Raw genomic sequence first — 21,458 nt, forward strand, 5'->3', positions numbered from 1 at the left:
AAACACAGGATTCCCAGCTAAATGTGCATTATAGATACATCACAAATAATTTTTAGCATAAACAATATAAGTATGCCCTATTACTTGTGTTTCATATGAAATTCCAATTTAACTGAGTGTCCTGTATTTTATCTAACAACCCTATTCAAGGGTGATACAACACAGGCTTTTCCCTCCTGGACCCAACATTCCAATGATGAAGATCGATAAATAAAGGCGATACTACTAAGCTTTGTATTTTAAAATGTTTAAACTCCAGGAAAGTTTAATTAATAGCACAATTTACTCTAACATCTTTCACCTAGACTCCCCAATTCTTGACCCTCTGTCACATTATATGTAACCATTGGAGAGTAAGTTGCAGATATAATGTCCCTTCACCCCTAAAGACTTCAGCATGCATCTCCTAAAGATAAAGAAACCTAACATTTCTGTATTATCACTTAGTTGGTAGCCCATATTTCATTGTAGCCAGATGTCTTTATCCTGTTCTTAACAGAAATGTGTTTAGTTTATTCTCCCAATCCAGACCCCCACATTACATTAGTTGTCATACTTCTAAAGTCTGGAGCAATTTCTCAGCTAAAACGGTCATTTCAACCCAGAGTGTTCAGTGCTGGTCTGGTGACGTGCAGAGGTGTATGGGAACACACAGAATGAGAGATACTTCCTTCTTAGTCTTCACACCAATGAATCTCAGCTATCCAAAGGCTGAGCAACAGCTGGTGAGCAGCACTCACCATTTTAACAGCGTGGAACTCAGCAAACACCCAAGCATTCCACATTCTAACTCCGAGAGCCTTTCCCTCCCTCAGTGAGAAGGGAAAGGACCTTAAAGAAAATCAGCAGCACTTATTCCTGCCCAAATTATTCCTACTAAAATATTGCCAACTAAACCTATTTTGCTGTTAAGTGCTGTCAAGTTGGTTCCGATTCATAGAGACCCTATTTGTGCCCCCAGTAATTTCTAATATTGCCCACCAACAGCTTAATAGCAGAATCATAGATGAGTCTCAAGTTTGACCTTATAGCAGCTCACAATTTCAATGTTTTAGCTGTGCTCAGATCATCTGCAAATACCACACTAATCTATAAAATGTGCTGATGCAGCCCATTCTGCCACAAAAACAAAATGTGAGAATAGGGAGATTTTGTTTCTAGAAATTTTTTAAAACAACAAGAAATCTTTTTCTTTCCAATGAACATTTGTTCAATGAAAGTGAAGGTAGAAGTAATATTCAAGAAAGCAAAGCATAATTATTTTCTTGTTTGGCTGAGGTATACAAAAATACTCAGATTTTCCACAGAATGGCTTTAAGTTGGCTAACAGCTTTAATTATTACTTCTTTAAAAATAACATACCCCTGGCCTCCCAAAAACCCCTTCAACTATCACAAATTAAGATAAAAAAATTCAGACCTGCTCATTTATATGTATAGAACCCATACAGTATGTTTCATATTGTAATATTTGTAGGGAGGGGGCATGGTGGACCCAACACAATATTGTATGTAACTATCCCCAAAATAAATGCTTTACCGCTGATATCTGAGTTCCTCCAGCTTAAATTAAAGGAAATATAATCTAGAGTCCTTGTGTGGTGCTGTGGGTTAATGCGCCAGAATGCAAAGCCATTTGAACTGCAAGGTCGGCAGTTCAAGCTCACCAGTCGCTCCTCAGAAACCCTATACAGGGTCGCTAGGTGTTGGAACCGATGAATGGCACTTAACAGTCTGATGATCTAATCAATTTAAAGGATGATGTTGTTGTTAAGTGCCATCGAGTTGGTTCAGATTTATAGTGATCCCGTATAGGGTTTCCAAGGAGTGGCTGGTGAGCTTGAACCGCCAACCTTGTGGTTCAAACTGACCTTGCAGTCCAGCCCATTAACCCACAGTGCCACACCAGGACTCCAAAAGGGTAACAGCTGACACAAATTTAACTTTGACAAGTTACAGACGGGCCAGCCCCTGAAGGCTTTAAACATACCATAAGAAACCCAGATTGAATCATCAGATTCAAGCCTTTGTCTAAGCTGAAAGGTGATTGTGTTTATCAAGAGAACCATGTGTTTATTTCAAATCTAGCTAGTCAGTAAATTAAGCTCTGGAAAAAGAAAAAAACAAACCTTTTAAACACCTACATCCCTAAATTTATTATCTCATTATATTAAATGGTACTTTGAGAATGTCATCCTACATTTATGTAACATGATAATGTTTACAAAACATACAACCATTTCATCCTGATCACAGCCCTATCACTTCCGTGGTGACAATTCCATTTTACAGAGTATGATATTTTATCAAGTTTTACAAGGTGACGCAATTTGTGATGAAGCTGAGACATAAACCCAGGTTTTTGTAAGGGACTGAGAATTAACAGCACCTGTTTTTCTCATCCACCACTCATTTGTCAGTTTCTTGTACTGTGATGGTATGCATGTTGCTATGATGCTAGAAGCTATGCCACTGGTATTTCAAATACCAACAGGGTCCCTCAAGGAGAACAGTTTCAGTGGGACCTCTAGAGCTGGACAAACTAGAAAGAAAAGTCTGGCAATCTACTTCCAAAAATGACCCAATGAAAACCTTTTGGATCACAGCAGAGTACTGACTGACTCACTTGCTCTGGATATATCATCAGGAGGGTTCAACTGCTGGAGGAGGACATCATGTTTGATGAACTAGAGGGCTAATAAGGGCAAGGGATAGGTTGCCACAGTGGCTAAGATGCTGACCTCAAATGTTCAGGCACTGTGAGAATGGTACAATGCTTCATTCGGTTATGCTAGGGTCACCAGGAGTTGGGGATAACTCCATGGAAGCCAGCTACAACAAAATAACATTTTTATCATCTGGCCTTTAAAACATACCTCCTAGTAACAGCATTAATATTCTCATCTGGTCCTGGTTTTTTTTATTATTACTAAATCTTTATACATTTAGATTTTTCTCAAAAAACCAGAGAGTACACTCCTTGTGGACTAGGGTCATGAGTTATGTTTTTCACATTCATTCATTCATTCCTTCAGCAAAAACATACTGAGCACTACCCATGAGGTGGTGGTATTAGGTGCTGGAAGATAAAAGTGACTGAGACACAGTCTAGTCTGGAAAGAGGACAATGACAATGCCCTGTGACTGACGCTGTAACAGAGGGACACACTGGGTGCCAGCAAGCCTTGAGGGGTCGGGGACACTTTCAGAAGGCGCTGTGGTAGAAAAGGAGACCCCTGATTGATCCACTCTACCATCATACGAAAAAAAAAAAAAAAAAAAAAAAAAACAACCATGAACTGTTTGAGGGCACCTTTCATGTGGGAGACCCAGGTTCCATTCCTGGCCAGTGTACCTTAATCACAGCAACAATCTACCTCTGCGTGGAGGCTTTCATGTTGCTATAATGCTAACCAGGTTTTCTCAAAGCTTTCGGACTAAAATGAACAACGAAAAAAAAGGTCTCACAGCCTACTCACGAAAACCAGCCAATGAAAATCCTATGAATCATTACAGTCCGATCTGCAAAAGGTTATGGAAATGGTGTGGGACTAGGAAGCATTTTGTTCCATTGTATGTGAGGTCACCAGGAGTTTAGGGCCGACTCCATTTCAGCTAACAATAAGAAGTAACTGTTTAACCAAGGACTGAATATAATATCTTTCCTTAGACAGTCAGCACTCATGAATAACAGCGGTTCTCTGCTGAGGTCTGCCATGTCTCCAGGGTGACTGAGCGAGAATTCACAGCAGCCAAGAGGACATTATTGGAACTGTGATTAAAACATGTGGCAATAAAGCCAAAGCTTCCTATAATTCTGATTCCAAAATATCGGTGTTAATTATCTTCCAATAATATGCTTAACGTGAGTAAAGAAACGGAAAAGAGGGAGTCTGGAAATGATATCCAGCAGACCATTCTAATGAAAACTGTCTTTGAAAGTCAAGTAAATAGAACATCTCACCGTCCCAACCCAAAAGTCATTCAATCGAGAGATGTAGTGATCCTGGCAGCTGAGTCAGTCAAAGGAAAATTGCAAGACACCAAAGGCCAGGTCATAGATGGCTAGGAAGTGACTGGGTGCAACACCAGCTCTTCCCTACTAACAGATACCTACAGCTGGTGTTCTCAAATCTTTAACACAGGAACTGGTCACATCCACCTCCTTAATTGTATACTGCTAAAAAATGAAGTAAGTAGAACTCACTTGTGTACCAACGTAACATACAATTTCCTTAACTAATATTCAGAAAATTTCCACTGTTGCCAAACAGTGTTTTTATTTACAGCCTTCAAGTTGGTGTTTTGCCCAATTCCAGGCTGTAAGGAGAACCTGACCCAGCTCATCAATTCCTAGTTTGTCAAAGTCACGGATGCCATGAGCTATTAGGTAACAGATTTCTTATTCTTTCCTCTCTGTAGCCTGCAGAGCCTGTTTCCCACCGCAATTCCTGCCCATTCATGCAGAGGTAGCAGAAGTCTCCGTTCCATGAGACTGCCTTAAAGGAAAGGATATGTTTGAATCAATGTCTTTCACTGAATTAAAAAAAAAAGAAACCCAGTGGTATAAAAAATCCAAATCATATCAATTTATACAAGATTAATAGGTGAGCAATAAGAGAGACATTTAAATGGACAAGATGAAAAGAATCCTTCCAAGTCTAAATTTTTACAATGTTAAAAGTACATCATTAAATACTCTTCTGTTAAACACCAACATTTTTCTGCCACTAAGAATGGGAAGAGATCTACAGTATTAGTGTAACAGCGAACATTCAACATAGGCTTTTGGATCAGAGACACCTGGGTGACCTCAGGCACACTTCCAAACACTCTGAACATCAGTTTCCTCATCAGTAACAGAGCTAACATCTACTTTGTCGAATTTATACAATTTGGAAGCCAGTTGCTATGTGCCAGACTCTGTGCTAAAGACACAATCTAATTATTGCAATGTACTGCATTTAATTTTCAAAACTATTAGTTCCATGTCTTGGTATCACTTCTCTAATCCTTAAGTGGAGATTGCGTGTGTGTGTGTGTATACACAGTTCCTGGCATGTGCTAAGAAAAAAGAAAGAAAAGTGTATATAACCACACAGAAACTTCTCACTTTTAGAACTCCATGGAGAGAACAAAAAGGATGTGAATATTTAAACTGCACTTATGAGTCACCTTTGCTAATAAATGACAGGTACATTCAGGGCTTACTACTGCTCTGTGTGATCCAAATGAAACAAGATTCAATTCGGTTCATCATTTCTTAAATGCAGTAGCCTAACTAAGCCTGGTAACCTAGCATCGCCTCACTGCCTACTTCAAAAAAACTCTATAGGTATCATCTTTAAATAAAAAACCACAAATCCATAGCTGAAATAGGCCAACAAGTACAAAATGATTACACTGGAAATAATCTGAAGACCACCCTATTTGTTCATTCAATCACTTGTATTCTCCACACTTTTGGTGGTGTTGTTTTTTTAACTTTACTCCTGACAAAATTCATAGAATCTTAAGGTTGGAAGGGGCTTTAGAAGATATCCAGGCGGTCATACTTTTTTTATCTAAACAAACTCATATGAAGCCCCTAAGGTAGAGAGACACATGGAGTGGTTCTGAAATTAAACTGCTTGCTTCCTTCCTGAAAAAATAGGATAATGACAACAGTTTGATCTCAAAGTGTTGGTGGGTAAGCATGCAAACAATTTAAGAAGGTACGTGGACAGAGCAGGCACTCAATTAACACGTCAGTCTTATTTAAAAGTATCATTCTAAGTCCTGTACAATATTAAATGCTTCTCTATCTCTGGTGAAACCAAGCCACTGTTTCCAAAGGCCATGTATTCCCATCATTTGGGAACTCTAGTCATGGTAAGGAGTCCTGGTGTGGTGTTGTATGGTAATGCACTTAACCGCAAGGTCATCTTGAACCAAAAGCAGTTCACACTCACGAACCTCGGAAACCCTATATGGGGTCATTATGGGTCAGAACCGACTCAGTGGCACTAACAACAACAACAATCATCGTAAGGGAGCATGGTGGCTCCATACGGAGTTCCAGGGGCTTAATGCTGAGCCACTTTGACTGAGGGCATCCGCCACTTCCAAGGCAGGTTCCCTAGGGTTCCTCGGAGGATCCCCAGGCCATTTAGCCCCAGCTTCCCTCCCACAAGCAGTGATCATCTTGATAACAAAGGTTTGTGTTGGCTTTTCCTCCTCTGCTTCTCCCTTCTCAGCCCATTCTGCCTATTTCCTGGTATGAGTGCCCATATAAGCTACCTAACCTAAGGCTCTGCTTTCTTGGAATACCCCAGGCCAGGCCAGATCTCATCAACACAAATAATGACTTTGAACCTGTGTGCCCCATGGCATAGCACCAAAGACGTTCGAATTAGTCCTGTCAGTCCAAACCACTCTAAAGCCACACAACTGTCACCCAGCCCCTCCTTTCTCCAGTCTTTTTCATTAATAAATACGGGAATTTGTCAAAAGCAATGTTAAAATTTAGATATGGAATGCCTACCAACATTCCTTTCATCTGCCCAGAATACAGCAATTGTTCAGCAAATGCTAGCTCCCTTCATTTCCCATTCCTCTTGTCAAAAAGGAAGTGACATTACTTCTCCATGACCCATTTGACCCGTTTTTACGAAAAACATGATGGTACCTATTTCCTTCTCCGAATGCTCAGAAATCATGTTTTAAGTAATCTTCTGGCATCTTGAACAAGATAGATGTTGACCTCATAGTTCTCTTCAATGTATTGTTGGTGGCCTACTTTCCCTTCCCTTGATCCCCCAAACTGAGATAAAGTTACTTATCTTAAGGTTTTTGATGTTTCCCCGATTACATTGTGATTCTCCAAAAAAATCAAAAGTGATTCAGCATTACCATTTTAAAAGAGCTCTGGTAGCGTAGCAGTTACGAATCGGGCTGCGAGCCGCAAGTTCAGCAGTTCGAAACTACCAGGTGTTCTGCAGGAGAATGATGAGGCTTTCTGCTCCCATAAAGATTTACAGCCTCGGAAACCCTGTACAGGGTCTCTATGAGTCGGAACCGACTCCACAGCACATAACAACAACAACATTACCATTTTGTCACGCTGTGTAACTGTGTTTAAATCACATATTTGGCAAACATACTTCTTGTTGTTGGTGGTGTTAAGTACCCTGGAGTTGGTTCCGACTCATAGTGACCCTGCACTGTGTTTCCAAGGCTGTAAATCTTTACGGGAGCAGAAAGCCTCATCTTTCTCCCGTGGAACACCATACTTACACAGGCAGAAATACATAGAGCAAAAGCCAATGTTATGTATTTATGGGGCAAACATTGAATTCTACTGGCAGATCAGTCGTTCCAGAAATTCCAAAGCATGTGCTTGATGGCAGTATTCTGGGGAAACAAGAAGGGATCTCTCCCATCCAGTCTCTAGAATTAACATTCCTGCTCTTTCCAGCTCAACTCTCAGTTCACAGCATCAGCAAAAAGCAGCACTTTGCTGGAGCTGCTTTCTCCATGGGACACTGATCATTAGAGCCTGGAAACTCCAACAGATCCACATCCAAAAATCTTGGAGGGAATGCTACAACAGAGCCCAGCCCTGCCTGCCTTCCTCAAACCCAGACTGGATTCTGGCTGTGAGAGAAAGTTCAGAGGACCAGGAAGTGAATTACTATGGAAAGCAGTTTGTAGAATGCTTGAATAATTGAATGAGTAATCACACTACAAAAATAAAAGGCATACCTGTTTCAATGCTTACATATGCTAAGTGACATGTGTTGTTTTTTTTTTAAGCCAATGACCACATCATATGAATCACATTCATGGCTGGGATATGCCCTTTGAGTAAAACCAATCCAGGGGCTTTTCTGAGGAGAGTCAAAAACCTAAAATTCTAATCCTAGATCTGCTGGCCCTGCTTTGTCAGTCAATGTCTCTGGGTCTAGGAAAAGCACTATGATTAGCTAGGTATTTCAAATTGTTTTACTTGAAGAGTTAGTGTTGGGTGATGGAAGCGTGTGTGGAGTACAGGGCTGTGTCCACTTCCCCATAAGTTTTCATGTGAAAAAAAAAAAAAAAATCTTCTAATTTCCATATATTAAATTTGAAAGCCAGGGTACCAAATGACTTCTAAAATATGTCTCACCTCTAATAGGTTATGATCTTTCTACTCAAAGTGTGGTCTACAGATTAGCAGCATCCGTATCATTGAAAAGCTTGTTAGAACTGCAAGAGCTCAGGCCCCACTTCAGTTTAACAAGATTCCAAAGAGATTTATATGCACATTAAATTTGGGGAATTTGACTAAGATGCTTTTATCTTTTCCAATAAGTGTTTTAGATTCTACAACCTAACACTAGTTGTAATCCGCATATCCTACAAAAGTATCTTACTGGAAGGAGCCAAGACAATTACTACTGAGTCTCATAATTTTATGGATACTTGAAAAGGAATGAAAATATTGGGTGATGATGGTTGGTTCCCCTACCTTGAAATTGTTAGAAATCAGAGGAGTTTTTGGATTGAGTTACAGATGTTTCTTCTTCCATTCACCAAAACCACATTCCTAACGGACAACATTCTCACATTCTTATACATATCCATATAACTCCTGTTATTGCTGTTGTATGCCGATGAGTAGATTCAACTCATATCATATAACTCAGAACCATACCATTTAACTGTTGTTTATGATCTAGTTATCATATATATTTGTTTTACCTCCATAACTAGAGTATAAGCTAGGTATTTGATGAATAACTTGGAACTTAGACCCATGGTGCTGAGGAATTTGGACTCCTGGTTTCTGACTGGATGGATACTTCCTGACAGGTACCATTTGTATATAATATTATCTACTTTATAAAAGAAACCACTGAATTACTTTATTTTTTTTTCTCTCCTTATTAAACTAAGACAAGAAAATTGTATTAAAATGTTGACAAGAAGTAGGAATTAGCTTGTGAGTCTCAAGGAGAGAACATGCTCCTACGTAAGCAGACCAGTTCTTCTGAACTCCAAACTCACTACTGGGGAGCAGCCTTCAGAGCAAGGCCCAAGTCTTGACCCCCAGCTAATCAGTGGGAAGGCTCAGCATATATTCTAAAATTTGGCTTTCTTTGTGAGAATCCTGGCTCAGTTAACTTCTATGGAAGCAAAATATAGCTCTGAGGAGATGTCTCATTCTATATCTTTTTCTATATGACTCGCATGAACACAGTAAGGACTTGGAAGAAAAGATTAGGAGACACAAAAAGAAGGAACAAGCTAAAAATTCGAAGCAGTGATTGTGTTTAAAAGATTTAAAATATATAATGAGCAATACCCCTCTCCCAGCAAATAAGTTTCACAAGGCACTTTACCCACAGTTGAAAACTTCCAAATGTATCCTCGGACCCAGGAGCATTTTCCTTCCTCTCTGGTGTTCTCAACTCTCTTTAGAATTACATTTCTGTAGGATATATTGACTAAGAGTCCTGGTGTGGTGATGTAGGGTAAGCACTCGACCGCTCACCAAAAAGTCAGCTGTTCAAACTCAACAACCACTCCTATACAAGGAAACCCTGAGTTGGGACCAACTGGACAGCACTTAACAGCAACAGGCTACACTGTAGAGTCCTCTGTCTTTCAGACCACATTTCACCCTCAATTGTTTATTTAAACATAAACAAACCAATCTGACTGCTTTGATGGGGGCCTGTTATTATCACATACTCAGTTGCTAAAGTCCTTGAACACTCAAGCTAAACAACCAAATTCCCAATCATTCATAACAAAGATTATGAAATTATAGGACTTGCTACAATTTAGCCTGTAAATTGCCTGGTCATTCCAGACAAACCCAAAGAAAATTTGAAGGCTTTCTGAAAAGCAATGAGAATTTGGGAATATTAAAGTAGGAACCTCAATCTACCCTGCAGGCATCACTGTATAATAATATCCAATGGTGTAACACTATAGGATCAGCACTCACCACAAGGTTGGCAGTTCAAAACCACCAGCTGCTCCTCAGAAACCCTATGAGGCCACTATGAATTAACAGACTCGATGACATTTGACAACAGTAACAACAAGTGTAAAAGACTGGATATATAAAATACATAATTTTAATTCAACAAAATTGTTTCTTCTTTTCATATGCACCAACTGAAGGAAAAAGTGTTCACAACTTCTTTGGAAAAACTGGGTCAGTTCTGCATTATTTTAGGTCCCAAAATGATAGGAAGTAGAAAAAAACAAAGCCAAAATGTAGAAGGCAGACAGAGCCAAGAAGACTTGCATCATTTTAGGTTTCCAAGTCAGCCTCAATCTTTTCTCGACAGTTCTTTAAATAAAAAGATTTCCTAGCATTAAGAAAAATATTTATTTCAGCTCCATATTAATTAAAGGTAAATTACATCTGAAGGATAGAACAGGTCATCATTGGATTATTGCAACAAACTTCTACAAAAAAACAAGGTTTTATCATCTGTATTGTAAAACAAAGTAGAGAAAACAAAGGCTCAGAAGTTATCTCAGTCTGATGGATTCCAAAGTCAATATTCTTATCCTTTACAAAATATGTCCTCTATGGCTACAAATCAACAATCATCCAGACAATATCTTCTATACCTTTATTTCAAGCCTTCCTTCTCCACCGTACAGCAATGATGAAACAACCAAGCTGCACCAAGCAGATGATGCCACCAGGTCCAAAAACAGAAGCTATATGATCCAAATTTTATCTCTCGTGTTGTTATTAAGTGCCGTAGAGTTGGTTCCAACTCACAGCGACCTTCTATAGGGTTTCTAAGAAGCAGCTGGTGGGTTTGAACTGCGAACATTATAGATCAAAGTCCAGTGCTGATCCTACAGCACCACACCACACGTTAGTTGGTTGGTTGGTTGGTTGGTTGGCTGGTTGGTTGGTTGGTTGGTTGGTTGGTTGGTTGGTTGGTTGGTTATGTGCCGTGGTGTTGGTTCCAACTCATAGCGATCCTGTATGGGGTTTCTGAGGCTGTAAAATCTTTATGGGAGCAGAAAGCCTTATCTTTCTCCCACGGAACAGCTGGTAGTTTTGAACTGTTCTCCTTGAGGTTAGCAGCCCGACTCGCAACTACTACGCTAACAAGGATCATGGATGTATCAGATAAACTCTTTCTCAGAAATGTGCACGTACATATGCATCATGTGCACACATGTGTGTATCTTTTGTGTTTTCACTTCTTTCTTCATCTGTGCTGGTACCCCGACCTAGAAGCCTACTTGGTGTAAAAATTCTCTGTTATTTCTGCATGAGTAAGTCTAAATTCTTCAGCAGGCAAAGCTGTGCACACCTTCCTCTCCTGTTTCAACCTCTTCCTCTTAGAGCTCAGCATTTTACTCTCTTCAAATCACTCAGTCCTGGTGTGGTGCTGTGGGCTAACACATCAGACTGCAAAGTCAGTTTGAACTGCAAGGTTGGTGGTTCAAGCTCACCAGCTACTCTTTGGAAACCCTATACAGGGTCGCTGTGGGTCAGAATCGACTCGACAGCATTTAACAACAACATTTCCTGCACAAAATTGTTCCCCTTCTCCACCATCCCTTTTATACATCAAGGCAACTCCTATTCATCCTTCAAGAATCAACTCCAACATCTCTCCTGTTAGTGAAATCTTACCTGATTCCTCCAGGTAACTAGCTACGGGGTTTACAGTGCTCCCCTACCTCACTTTTATTACCATCCCTCTGCTTCGGTGATGGTTATGTGCCACGGAGATGGTTCCAACTCATTGTGACCCTGTCTAGGTTTTCTGAGGCTGCAAATCTTTAAGGGAGCAGAAAGCCTCATCTTTCTCCTGCAGAACACCTGGTAGTTTCAAACTGCTGACCTTGAGATTAGCAGCCCGATTTGTAACCGCCACACTACCTGATCTCCTAATATTGTCTGAGTTATTTATTCAACACTGAGTGCCTGGTATCATGTACCAGGCACTGAGATGTACGCCTGGATAATAGTAAGTTACCCTTGCATTCCCAGTGCTTATCACTGGGCTGGGAAAACAGTAGACAGTCAGAAAATGTTTGTTGAACCAATTGATGAATAAATGAATGTAGGAACTACAAACAAGACTTTATCCAGTATGATCAGGACAATCTCTCTGTTCTTCTGCTTCTCGTTTATTACAATTGAGATCTAAAAATGTAAATCAGGGTCAAATGCAGAAACAAACAAACAAAAACATAAAACCACTGAACCCACATCTTCACCCTCTAAACAAATACTAGCAAATACACCTGCCAGTCCTTTTCAAACTGCTGAGTAAACCACCATTTCAGATCATCCTTTCTCTTGTATCTAATTGTAAACATAGCAGTAATCTGTTTGTCATTATTTACTACAAATGTACACAATTCCCCCGATAAAATAGACTCTGTTTTTTAATTAACGGTCTTCGTGGATTCACTTGTGAATGATCTTCATTTTTACATTATTAATACTGGAAGATATATTTCAAGTGCAAGTAACAAAAGTTACAAATAAACAACACCAAACTAACCTCACTGTCATCAAGTTAATTCTGATTCATAGTGACCTTAGAGGACAGAATCTCCCCATAGGGTATTCAAGTCTGTGTCTCTTTACAGAAGCATACTACATCTTTCTCCCAAGGAACAGCTAGTGGGTTTGAACCATCAACCCTCAGGTAAGTCCAAGCACTTACCTACTATACTACCAGAGCTCCTTAAACAGTACCATATAACCTATTTAAAACACAGATAAAGTCAATGGATTCCTTTTTTATTTTACTTTAGTCATTCATTTATAAACACTAAATAGCCTATTAGTACCAGAAAACAGCTACAAGTCTTCATGTTAACTTCACTTAGGCTGGTGAATGAGGGGCACTTATCTATGGTAATGATGATCCTGAAAGCAAATTTCTACTTGGAGAGCTAACTGTGACCCACACTGACCCAAATCTGGAATGAATGAGTGAATGAATGAATGAATGAATGAATCCACAGGGACTAGTTAAATAATTTTGTTTGGATCCCAGATGATCATGAAGCTGAGGCAAAGGATGAACTGGTGAGTCATCAGATGCTCGATATATTGTAATCTAAAGGAGTTCTGATGTGGCACCATAGGATAAGCACTTAACCTCAATGTCAGTTTGAACCACAAGGTCAGCAGTGCAAACTCACCAGCTGCTCCTCAGAAACCCTATACAGGGTCACTATGAGTTGGAACCAACTCCACGGCACTTAACAATAACAACAATAGAATGAAAAGTTAGTTTCAAAATACAACCCACAGATCTCATGTACACCATGTTTAATAAGCAGTACATCTCTCTATTCAAAGCCAGTCCTGGAGGAAAAAAAAGAGGCAGTATATATTACCACTAATTACTGTTTCTTTATTATACTGAGGTCATGCCCCAGATAGGAACTTAGTTCCCATCCACCAAGTGCTAAAGTCTGTACAACACTAGAATACGTATGCTTGTTTAATTGATACAAAGTAAATGACACAGGATGATTCTGCTATAGGAAACCTCAAGTATGCAATGAATGAGTCATTTTGCACAGTGGTGTTTTCTGAATGAGTAAGAGCTTTACACAGCAAAATAGCTCCAGGGTTAATTATTTGGGGTGTAAATATTTCCAAAATATACTGCCTATATCCCTGTCTTCTTAAAGTTTAAAAAAAAAAAAAAATGAACACATCTTTTTTAGGTAGAAAGTAGATTTAGTAGTCATCAGGGGATGCAGGGAGGGGAGAGGGGTTAGTTACTGTTTAATGGATACAGAATTTCTGTTTAGGATGATGAAAAAGTTTTCAAAATTGTAATGCTAGATGCATACACACACATACAACTATCTTTTATGATAGTTCACTGCCATTTATTGTAAACAATGATTATGTTGTTGTTATTATGTGCCATCAAGTCAACTCCCATTCATAGCAACCCTGTACAGAGTTTCCGAGGAGCAGCTGGTGGGTTTGAACTGCCAACTGTGTGGTGAGTAGTCCAATGCTGATCCTACAGTGTCACGCCATTCTTGGTTGATATTATTATACAGTGATGCCTGCAGGGTCAGCTGATTATCATCTCTCCCCTAGTCCCCATTTCTGTGTCTAGAGTTACTGTTTTTCTGTCTCTTCTAGTTGTCAGACTTCTGAAGGCCACTTTTCACTGCTGCTTCCAGCAGCCCCTTACTACACTAGAAAGTTGCTACTCCTAATTTGTATTATTTTCTAAGTTAAAAAATAAAAAAGATTTGGAATTGTATCTGAAAAAAGAGTATGTTCTGAGAGAGGTTCTGAGGAGTCCCCTGAACTTATGCTAAGGAGGACTTTCTACCCAGTTCCTGATTTGTGGCTGGTTTCCACATACGGCCAGAACAGCAATGCAGACTTAGTACACCAGGGCAAATCTTCTGTTCTTTATTATCCCCATACTCCAAAAGTCAAACCATCATATGAGCTCATTAATGAAGTTCTTCCCTGCCATCCAACAAAACAAGTAGGAAAACTCACAAGCAGAGAAAATGTCTACATTGAAAGATTAACCCAAAAACTGGAAAATGTTTCTTTCCCTATCTTCACAATTATCCATTGCTGTCAAGTAGATTCTGACTACAGGAACCTTGTTAGATAGAGTAGAACCGCCTCACTGGGTTTCCAAGGCTGAGGAGTCCTGATGCGATGCTGTAGGATAAGCACTGGACTGCTAACCACAAGGTCAGCAGTTCAAACCCACCAGCCACTCCTTATAAACCCTATAAAGGGCATTGTAGGATAAACACTAGACCACAAAGTTGGTTTGAACCAAAAGGGTGGCGGTTCAAATCTACCAGCTGCTCCTTGGAAACCATATACAGGATCGCTGTGAGTAACAACGGACTCAACGACACTTAACGAGTCAGAAATGACTCAACAGAACTTAATGACAACAGCAACAATTTTTACAGAAGCAGACTGCCATATCTTCCTTCCCCAGAGCAGTTGGTAGGTTCAAACCACCACCAACCTTTCAATTAGCTGTCAAGCACTTAACCACTGCACCACCAGAGCTTCTTTATCATTACAGATTAGTTCTCTATTTTGTATGTCTACAGTAGCAGCACCAAAAAAAAACCCCACATAGTTTCCTTACACAAATAAATAGGGTTTTAAAAACCTTTTTGAGAAGAAAAATTATGAAAGGATTACAAAAACCCTAAAAGTTAAAGGTTCCAATTTTTTACTTATTAAATCATATCATTTTTAAACTAGGTAACTTCTTTTTAAATCATAATTATTAAGTAGCTTCTTTTTCCTATTATGTCTTTTACTGCTTTACTTACTCACCTGATGCTCAAAGTGAAAACAACAACTGTTGCTCCAACATTAGATGAACCTAAATATTAACCATCATTATTTCAAATATTCCCTGTTAGCACTTTAGTCAAGCAGTCAATGTAAATTACAGAATTTAAATCTTTTACACTCCATAAAATAAACTTTTAAAAAAGGGGCCAAACCCATTGTCAAATCAATCCACAAAGATTTCTATACACTTACTTGTCAAGTCTGAGAGAGCAAAGCCAAGCAGGTGAACCAGGCTACCAGAAAAGCTATTCTGTGACATTAAGGACTGAAGCAAAGAGAGGAGACCATCAGTTATCCTGGTGACTTTTCCACACCCTTAGAAGGAGGCTGGCCCATCTGCTATTTATAACTATGGAGCTGAACTGAAGGAGGCCTGTCGCTGCCACACTTGTGAGGCACTTGTGAGTATGGGGAGGGCTGTGAGGCTGGGGCTGAATCCCTGCCGAGCCTGTGGAATCTCCCTCAGGATGGCCCTCCATACTTGGCAACACAGCATCCTCTGGGTGCAGTCCTGTCTGGTCAGGAAGTGGACTGAGAGGATTTCTAGCGGTCACTTCCAGCTGCCGATTCTATATATGGAAACATCCCATTCTAGTGTTTTCAGCATCATAAGCACCAAACCGCACCAGCCAGCAGGCTGCTGTCCTGAAGGCCCCCCTCCCCCATCCCACCCCCACCCCCCTCGTGCCCTAGACTAGGCCTTGTCATCAAATGGCAGCCCAGATCTCTGCTGAGTCTTGCAGGCTCTCAGCAATACCATGGAACAGCTGAGAAAGGACCCTGAATTCTTTTCTCTGTGTAAACACTGGGGCTCTGTTCACCCTTCTGCTGCAGCATGGCCTAAAGAATTTCCCCTATCCAAAATCACAACCGACAGATCCTTCCCCGCCCCCTAATGCTCCGCTCCCCAAGATATCATTTCAGTCTGCAACCACCAGTGTTAGCAAATAGCAAACTGCTGAATAGTTGAAATTTATTCACTTTCTATCCTGGCTCCTGTGTCTGTAAATACTAGTAGGCCAATACGAAACAATTCTGCTATATTCAGTAAAGTTTCCTAATAAAAAATATTAAGGACCCCAAATCATGCCTATTCTTTCTTCGACCCCCTTTCTCTAAATTCAATATAGATAATGTCATGACTGATTAAGTGTAACTACACAGCATACATAATGCAAATGTCACTGTACTAATATGTAGCGTCACCTACATATTATTCTGAAGACAGAGCTCAAAGACCGGAAGATCCGTCAGGACACATGAATAATATAATTGGATTTTCCTTGGTTTCCTCAATATAGCCTTATCAAAGCCTGGCTTCTGAAGGGCAGTCCCGGGTTTCTTCATGTGTTGCTGAAATCCAGCGAGCCACGTTGCCCAAAAGAAGGGGGAGGAAAGCCCAGAAAATCCAGACTCTACGTGACCTGACTTACTTATTTCCCAGGAAACTGCATGAGAGAAAAATCAATCATTCATGCTACCGTAGCTACCACAGGAATGGATTGAAGGAGTTCAGTGGGCAAAACACCAAAGCCACCAGCGGAGGTAAGTGGGTGGTGAGGATACGGAAGGAGAGTGGGGAAGAATGCTAAGGGCCCCTGGGGCCCCATGCCGTCTCCTGGTCCCCCGCAGAGCTAGGGACTGCGGCCGGCGGGGAGGGGGGGGGCGGGTCCCACATAAGGGGCTGGGAAACGGGTGGGGCAGAGGTGACCGCCCGCGCACTTACCGGGGCTGTTGGCCTCGCCTTCCAGGACGTGCAGCTCCGCGCAGTCGGCCAGCGAGTGCTCCAGGCAGAGCTGGAGGAAACGGGCCTGGGTCTGGCTCACGCGCTTAAGCAGTGACAGCAGCGCAACAGTCTGCTCACACTCATTCCAGCCCTTAAACCAGCCCGCCAGCACCCCGACCTGGTCGCGAAACATCATGGTTAGGGGGCCGCCCTCAGTCTAAAAAGCCCCTTCGGCACCCCAGTTCGCCCCGCCCGCCCCAAAGTTTGGAGGAGCCGCAGCACCGCGCGGCCGCGGGAGACGTGTTCCTGTTCCAAGGTGGCCCCGGCGCCTGGACGCTGCAGGTACTCCCTCAGCTCCTGCCTCTCTCGTCTGGTTTCAGTAACGTTCCGGTGGTTCTAGCTGATTTCTCCAGGGACGATGACAGACAGTAGCACGGAAATGTTTCTTTAAAAATAAAAAATTTCTTTAATTCCCCACAAGGCACATAACTGAATGAAGAATGCTCTCCTTTCCCCCTTTCTCGCAGCTTGGAGACGGTGATTTCCGGCGTCCCGGGGTCTCCTTCCCACTGGGCTGCAGCTAGGACTCTTCACACCCGCATTCCCGAGGAGTGATCAACACTGGAAGGAAAGAAAGGGATGCAGTGAGACCTCAACCAGCAAGGGAGTGTGTCCCGGGAGATGAGTGTATCTGAGGGTGCCGGGGCAGTTGGGAGGGTGCCCCGCAGGAGGTTTGGTCCCCCAGATTCCAGTCGCCCCCTCCACACCCGAATGCGGGAGATGGGCTATCCCCGTTCCGGGAATGGCGAGAAGCCAGGTGCTGGAGGGGACCCAGCAGTTTCCTGTTGCTGCTGCCGTGAACGACTGGCGCTCTCCCCGTGTGCCCCACCCGGGGTGGCCTCCAAGGCTGTGCTTGCGAACGCTAGTGCAGCAACAGATCTTCCCCGCTCAGAAAACTTGCAATGCGGCTGCGAAGGGGCGCGGGGGTGGGGGGTGGGGGGCGCTAATGCAAAGCAGAGGCGGAGGCAGTAGCAGCCAGAGTTCCTTCCTCCTCCTCCCAGACAAGAAACCGTGCGGCTGCAGCTCCATCTACAGCAACAGCCAGCATCTCCATCACCAGGCTCCCCTCTGGATATAGGCCGTGAGCAGCCGTGGCAGCAGCTCGAGACAAAAATAAACTCTCCCCACCCAAAGCTCCGAGCTCAACCAGCGGCGGCGCAGCCCCGAGCCCCAGCTCCCTTGCGCAGCACCGCGCAGCACAGCGCCGCGTAGCTCCAGCCCACCCAGGAGCTCACCGCGGGCCTGCTTCGCCAGGCGCGTTAGCTGTGTGCGTGTACGTGCGTGTGTCTTAGGCACCATGCTCCCATCGCCACTGTCTGGCCCACCACCTCGCCAGCTCGCGGCACAGCCCGGTGGCTCCCACAGCATGCTGGGGCCACCTGAACCGCAGCGCGGCTCCCCCAGCTGGCAGGGCGGCTCCGCCGAGAATGCGATTTTGCACCACCAGCACACACCCCCAAAGACCGCAAAAAAGAAAGTTCAGCATCGGGATCTCCCCTCAGTCCTACCCCAGTCCCCTCGGCCACCGGCTAAGGAAAGGAGAGCCTAATGCTTCAGCCCTCGAGGGGTGATTCTTAGCTTTCAGCTTCGCGGGCTCCCGGAACTTCTTTGATGGATGGTAGGGAAGCCCCCTGAGAAGGGACCCTGTCCCCTGTGGGTCCCCCACAGGAGCATAGGGGAGGATCGCCCCGCTCACCTCTGCGCGGCTCATCCCGACAACTCGGGGCCCCACTGGCGGGTCCGGGGCAGCAGCGGCTCTCAGAAGGGTTGGGGGCGCCCGGAGCGCGGGCCACGAGCCATGCCGTCGGGGCGGGCGGCGCTGGGGGAGTGTGGCGCTGCGGGTTGGGACCGCCGCCGCCGCTGCTGCTGCCTCCAGTGTCGGCTCGAGGAGAACTGAGCTGCCCAAGCCGGAGCTCCCCACATGCTACTGATTAACATACACCATTACATCATGGGCTTGGCAGGGAGCGCCTGAGAGGGGGGGAAAGGAACCCGGGAGGCTGCGGCACGAGGGGGGGCTTGGGGGGAGGATCCCCGGACAGGCGAGGGGGGGAGCGGATTCCTAAGTGGGGGCCAGAAGGGGGGAGGGGAGCGGAGAGGGCGGAGCCGGATGGCACAGAGGAGTCGGGTTGGAGGAACCACGGGGCGGAGGGAAGAAGTTTGGGGAAGGGGAGGGGTCTGGGGGAATTCCTCCCTGCCGCCGCCTGCGCCTTCTGGAGGGGTCTGGGTGCTCTAGCAGCCTGAGGCCCGGCCGGAGGGGACACCGCGGGTGCTTGAGTGGGGGCGATGTGGCCGGCCACCAACTGCTCGTCCTTGGGAATGTGGTCGGTTGACTCAGTGGCCCTTGTGCCCTGTAGGAGCTCGGGGATAGCAGATCAGCACGACTTGCAGACAGCGGAGACCCAAAACCACTGCCTCCTTCGGCGGGGACAGCGTCCAGGGTTCGTGCACTTGTGTGGCTTAGAAGGTCTAGGGTTCATGTGCGGCAGGGCTAGATGTTCCTGGGCGCGGGGTTCTTATCCGAGGAATATGAGCACTGCCCACCCCCGCCCTGGCCCAACCACGTCTCTCGGCTCCGCTTGGGTGCTGGAGGCTGTTTGCTCCCCGACGCTTTGGGGCCTTGTTCCTCGCTAGGGAAGCGGCCTGACTTCTGGGCCTAGCCCCCGAGCGAGGCCAGGTGCTGAGGCAGCTGCCTGAAGTCGAGGTGAGCGCCGCCCTACGGGGCATGGAGGCGGAACGAAACCACCTGTTAGCACATCAGAGTTGCCGGCAAGGCAACCTTTACGTGGACCTGCACCTGGCCAAGGCCCCAGCAGGGGGCTTCAGAAGTCCTCAGTGGGTGCACCTTACTTGTTCCACTGTGGTCATTGGTTAAAAAATACCCTAAAACGTAAAAATTATTCTACCTTTAAATACGTGTTGAATAATCACAGGAGAACTTGATGATCAAATTCGGGCAATCTCTGTGTTTTCACAGAGCCCTTGAACATTTTTCTCCAGCCACTTAAAGGTTTGCTTATTAAAGAATACTTCAGAGAGATTAATTAAGGCTAACTCTCACTAATATAGTATTTTGAAGATGTGCCGTTGAATTGGTTCTGACCCTTCGCGACCTGTATAAGGTTTTTGAGAATCGACCGGTGAGGGTGAAACCGACCGTATGAGTGGTTATCCTACAGGGCCACACCAGAACTCATCTGGGAGATAAGGTATCGGAAATATTATTCCACTAATTAACACTTTTGTCTTTCTACTCCAACATATATCCCTGGAATTTCCATCTCTTCTTCTTTCCCTCTTAAAGTGTAGTGTCTGCAACGCTTAGGTTTTGTCAGACATCACCTAACTAACCATCTGTTAGGGTACAGAAAGGTATCATGGAGCTGCAAAAACTGGGTGTTATGGGTAAACTAGGTTGTGGATTTTAGAAGGAATTCATTATTAACTAGACAGGAACGATATCTATATGAAATATTGAGTGGATATTTTGTTGTATTTAGAAGTAGTTCTGAAGACAATATTTTATTCCTTTGTTTTGTTACTCTAGAGGCAGACAAGCCTGGCGTGTCATTATCTTTAAGACATCAGTATCAATTAGCTAGTCCTTACTAATAACTTTTTATCAGGAAATGAGTAGGAAGATTAGAGTATGGGATTCCTTGTATATTTGTTGTTGTTGTTATGTGCCGTGGAGTCGGTTCCGACCCTGTACAGGGTTTCCAAGGCTGTAAATCTGTACGGGAGCAGAAAGCCTCATCTTTCTCCCATGGAACAGCTGGTAGTTTCAAACTGCTGACAGTGAGATTAGCAGCCCGATTTGTAACCACTGCTATAAATTGTAGCCAAAGTAGGTGTTCATCCCTCCTTATCTGTTGCTTTGGAAGCCCCCCACGTGTGCTTTAAAGGGAACATTAGTTTCATTAAGTTATTTATTATCACCTGCAGCTTACTAAAGGAATAGTAAAGCAAAAAGAGAAGCTCTTGAGCTATTAAAGAACTTTGATGTTGGTGAAAGAAAGTACTGCCATCTACTGGGAAAGTGTGTACTTACAGCAGTAGCCTTTGACATTCGAAAAGATCTTGATTTAAGAAGTTTTGAACATTCACTTCAGAACATTCTTTTCTCTTTTTAAAAACTTTTAAATTATGAATTTAGTGAAGATTTACAGACTAGATCATAAATTTTACATTTAACACTATGTACACACTTTCTTTCATGTCGTTGATTGCAATGTCTTCAATGAAACATCTGTCTTCTCCTTGTAGTTCCACTCCTCCTTAGTTCCTAGCCCTTCAGAATTTTGTCCTTGGTTAAATGCTGCCTTGTCCC

At 43.4% G+C, this 21,458-nt stretch overlaps 1 protein-coding gene across 2 annotated transcripts in view; it reads right to left on the minus strand.

Moving 5' to 3' along the window:
• SAMD4A (sterile alpha motif domain containing 4A) overlaps positions 1–17,264 on the minus strand; it is a 316,896-nt gene extending 299,632 nt beyond the window's left edge. For both annotated transcript variants that reach the window (XM_006864624.1, XM_006864623.1), the window contains exon 1: positions 17,069–17,264. In XM_006864624.1, coding sequence (XP_006864686.1) covers positions 17,069–17,264 — 196 coding nt within the window. The remainder of the gene's footprint in view (positions 1–17,068) is intronic.
• Positions 17,265–21,458: the final 4,194 nt, after the last annotated feature.

This window comes from Chrysochloris asiatica, unplaced genomic scaffold (genome assembly GCF_000296735.1).
Source record: "Chrysochloris asiatica unplaced genomic scaffold, ChrAsi1.0 scaffold00067, whole genome shotgun sequence".
In the NCBI taxonomy this organism is placed as follows: Eukaryota; Metazoa; Chordata; class Mammalia; order Afrosoricida; family Chrysochloridae; genus Chrysochloris; species Chrysochloris asiatica.